Source organism: Cynara cardunculus, unplaced genomic scaffold (assembly GCF_001531365.2).
Source record: "Cynara cardunculus var. scolymus isolate 2C unplaced genomic scaffold, CcrdV1 Un_Scaffold_363, whole genome shotgun sequence".
Lineage (NCBI taxonomy): Eukaryota > Viridiplantae > Streptophyta > Magnoliopsida > Asterales > Asteraceae > Cynara > Cynara cardunculus.
The window spans coordinates 248,391-252,862 of NW_020200575.1; the positions used below are offsets into that span (position 1 = coordinate 248,391).

Below are 4,472 nucleotides of genomic sequence, written 5' to 3' on the forward strand. Positions count from 1 at the left end.
AATTTTTAGCGCAATCATAAATTGCATTAAAATAAAATCTAACTTTCATTTTAATCATATTTTAAAAATCATAAATCAATGCCCTAATTTTGGCAAATATAATTCAAAGCTCTCATGTGTTTAACAGTTGCTGAATGGTTTGGTGTAAAATGATTAAGTGGTCAGAATGATTAAGAGACTCTTATAATATAATACAAAATAAAATATAATTGTTTGGTAATTAGTGCTTAATGGTCAAGGAAGACCCAAGATACAAAATCATTCGGAAGGTTTTAAGACCATTAAGAGCTAGACTTTCTTTTGTCAAACAAGATTCACCTCTTAACGATTTACTCTTAATGAAAATATTAAGAGGTAAACAAAGATTCCGGAACATAAATATTGAATATTATCACTAGATTTGCAAATGGTTTTGAATCATGGTTCACATGCAGGAGAGATGAAGGGAGTACCTTATTCTTTAGAATAGACCCAAACACCATTCATCCAATCTTGATGAATCCTTAAGAAACCAGATGGGTATGCAATCTCTTCACTATTCTCAAATTTCACCAAGTAATCTGACCCAGTTTTCCCGCAGATCTTCCCAACCCACCACCCATCTTTGTCGTAGGCGTCAACCACGTCCAACGATGAAAAGCCAGTTACCAGAATCTCCGGCGGAAGCGGCCGGATCTGATCGGCGGATACAATCTCTCTTAAGGGCGCTGAACCATCGTCTTTGACGAGAGTTCTGTACTGGACGATGTAGTTTTGATCGGAAAGCCAAGCGATGATGTTTGCTTGGTAGTATGAACCCTGGAATCCCTCTTCCTTGTTTGAAATTTCCACTCGATCGCCTCTTCGAAACGCCATTGTTGCCGATAACGATGCTTTTTTCTGCAAATCCGTAACAGTAATGTAAAGTTCTGTGTGAATTCGATACCTGGATCTGAAATTTACTGCGATACAACTTCAAAACTCAAAGTGCGAGGGTTTTAATTTCGGAAATCTAGATCAACACAAGCCGATGAATAATAATAAATTCTTACCATAAAATCATATATGAATTCAGATTCAATCGATAATTATCAACAAAATTGATCGTCAATTACTTCCTTGTAATCATAATCGAATAATCATGCTTAAAATCTAAAGCATAATCGAACCAAACAGTCATGTAAGTAACTAAAAAATCGATAAAACAAACAGGATAGAAATAAGAATTACACACCTCTAGGAATGCTGGCGACCTTAACAGACGAATTCTTCTCAAGATCAATGTTCGTAGCGCCTGAAATGGTGGGTAATTTGTAGACTCTAGAATGTTCCCGAGATAGAGTTCAATGTCCGAAAAAGGGAGAATTTCCGCCAAATATCAATTTGTTTTCAATAAACTACGATTTTGGTCCTTTGACATTTAGGTGGCGTTTATTTTTTAAGAGGTGTTAAAGTCTGAAGTCTGAATTCACTTCTGAATTTTAAGAGGGGGTGCTGAAGTCTGAAATCTGAATCAGTCAGACTGTTTGTTTTTACGTCTGAAATCTGAAATCTAAAATTTGAATCAATAAGACTGTTTGTTTTTATAAACTGACAAACTTATGAAGTCTGAAATCTGAATCAATTCATTTCAATTAAATTTAACTGAAATATCTAATCATTTAAACCATTTGTAAACTACCATATATTTTTAACACATTCAAAAATTCAATTGAAATACGTCAATTGATTCAACACACAATAGAAAACACGAATAAAGTCTCATAACAACTAGAATCAATATTTGTTTTGCATTAATTGTGTCGCAATTTCTTCTCTTAAACTAGCCATATATGTTTGGTCAGCGGCACTCCCATGCGATTGAATCTCTTCAGCCTCATCCTCGTTATCGTTCTCTTGTTCGTTGGTTTGATCATACTTAGAAAATAGCTCATCACTTAAACCTTCCTTTCGTATGAAGTTGTGAACCGCAAAACATGCAATAACAACGTCTCTTTGAACCTCAAGTGTAAATGGTGCCATTCTTTTCAATATTGGAAAACGTGCTTTCAGGACGCCATAAGAGCGTTCAATAACATTTTTAAGTTTTGCATGAGAATGATTAAACTTTTCATACTTGTTCATTGCTCGTCGACGACGAAAGTCTCCGAGCCAATATCTAACATTACGATACGGCGCCATAAATCCTCGAGTATTTGTATACGTAGCATCACATAGGTAATATTTATCTGAAAACAATAAATAAAATGTTTGTTCAAATGAATATAGCAAATATATTACCTGTAAAATCAATAGTATACCTGAAGGAGGAAATGGAAATCCAATATCACCATCTGTTAAAGCTTCAGACAAAATTCTAGAATCATGCGCAATTCCTTCCCATCCGGCAACAACAAATGTGAAAACCATGTTGAAATCACAAATTGCTAAAACATTTTGATAACATTCACCCTTTCCTCGTCCTCTATATAGATGTTGCTCTTGAATAGGGACGATAGCATGTATTAAAGTTCTATCCAAGGCTCCAATTGCTCCCTACATTAAAGCTAAATAGTCAAAATAAATTTAGTAAGGAAAGTTATACAAATATTATTGAATTATTATTTACCTTAAATATTCGTCGTAACCTTCTATTATTCCTAGGGATGTCTGAATTAGGATTGAATGATGTAGGAACTATGATCTCTTTTGCAAACTCCATCATTTTATCCAACACTTCATGAAATTTTTTACGAATTGTTTGTGTTGAGTGCTGGAACCTGTTTTTCAACACTCTATAACGTTGATTATGACCTATAATCATTAGGAAGATAGCCATCTTTTCTTCGACCAATATATGTTTGCTATCCGTTAACCAACCTTTTGCTTTAAAGTAATCACATAATCGAATGAAAGTTTCACGAGACATTCGCAACAAGTCAATACATTGCCGATCACTACCTTCAAGTAGCTCATTCGTAAATTGACGTCCAGTCATTGCAGACATATTATCTCTTTTCCTTTTTAAACGCCTTTGTCGCAAGTAGAACATATATAAAAATACGACGATGAGAAGTATAGTTTTGTTATTACTATCCATGATAAACCTGTTAAAAACATAAATAAAATTAAAATATAATGAAACTTCAATATCAAACACATTACCAAATAACAACTTGTTCAACTTCCAAAACACATAACCAAGTAGTCAAATATCAAACATATAAGCAAATAACATGTTCAAATATAAAACGCACAACCAAGCCACTAGTTCAAATTCTAAAAACTAATCCATAAGTCCCATTCATCTTGCCGTCCTTGAAATCCATGATGCTAATATATCAGCATCTAAAGGGATCGTCAACCATGTCTCTCTTAATAACGTTGACTGCCCAAAAATGTCAATGGCTGCACTATAAAGAGGATCCCTTTTATCAAGGTCAAGAGTGTTCAACCRTTCCATACAAGCACTTAGGTTTGAGGCATTTTGTGTAACAAGYGTTTGAAGTGCACCCCTCATYTCTAGAGCCAATTCATCCATGTCGACCTTGGTTTTAMTCTTCTTCTTCGGTCTAGATGGAATTGTGCTYGCAATATTGACGGTTGGTCCTTCCTCCTCATCTCCATCCACCTCATTTTCAGTTTCTTGAGTAGTAGGGATATTGGATGTAAATGATGAAGATGAAATCGTAATCCTCTCACGGGTTGAACTAGGGGCATAAACACAAGATCCAATAGCAGAAGTCCCCTCGAACAAAGCTATACATAAGTCAGGGTATATCAATGGTGCTGTCTTTAATGTTCGTGCCTTTGGATGTCCCTGCATCCAAATTAAGTATTATTATTTATATAAAACTCGTGTTTTTGTCTATAATATCTAAAAAGGTAAAAAAGAATAAAAACTAACCTTGAAGAAATCTTCCCATTATTGATTAGTTAGGGTGAACGTATTCATTTCAGGGTCATAAATATTCCCTGTTTTATTCCTTAGGTACACCCATCCCGAATACTTTCCCTTCAAATAATCATATTGGTTTTTCAGTTGTTTCTAGGTGAGTTTTACATGGCAAACTTCYTCAAGTTTGGTTGCCACTTGCACCCAAGTCTCCTTGCGAAGACTACCTCCATTTCGACCCACCTTATGGACCTCTTCTATACAAGTCTCTAGAAACCGTTTGGTAAGTTCATTTGTCCACTTCACACGCACATTCTCATCCATGACTAAAATCAAGCAGAAAAAATAAAACACCTAAATCAACATTATAGTGTATTGCTCGTCGGTTTATTCAACCTTAGATTTCAACACAAAAATAGAACTCGGCGAAGTATACACCTTGAACTACTGTCGTCTCGTAACAAGTAATAATGGTATAAGTACCAGATATCGTTCCCACAGAGATAGCTTGTAAAGTTATTTCAAAAGTCCAGTTTATAAAAACTAGTTTCAGATGGCGAATCGAGGGATTTGATTTATCTAAAATTGGGAGGTTTGATTAACAACTAAGAAAAATATC

At 34.8% G+C, this 4,472-nt stretch overlaps 1 protein-coding gene across 1 annotated transcript; it reads right to left on the reverse strand.

Moving 5' to 3' along the window:
• Positions 1–377: 377 nt before the first annotated feature.
• LOC112501653 (DUF724 domain-containing protein 3-like) lies at positions 378–1,280 on the reverse strand. Its single transcript, XM_025105346.1, has 2 exons — positions 1,214–1,280; positions 378–879 (listed from the first exon to the last, which is right to left on the reverse strand). The coding sequence occupies exon 2, from the start codon at positions 853–855 to the stop codon at positions 454–456; it is 402 nt and encodes a 133-aa protein (XP_024961114.1). The 5' UTR covers positions 856–879; positions 1,214–1,280; the 3' UTR covers positions 378–453.
• Positions 1,281–4,472: the final 3,192 nt, after the last annotated feature.

What these genes read in the sequence shown, in the direction of transcription:
- LOC112501653 (XM_025105346.1), bottom strand. Translation starts at nt 855, where the DNA reads ATGGCGTTTCGAAGAGGCGATCGAGTGGAAATTTCAAACAAGGAAGAG.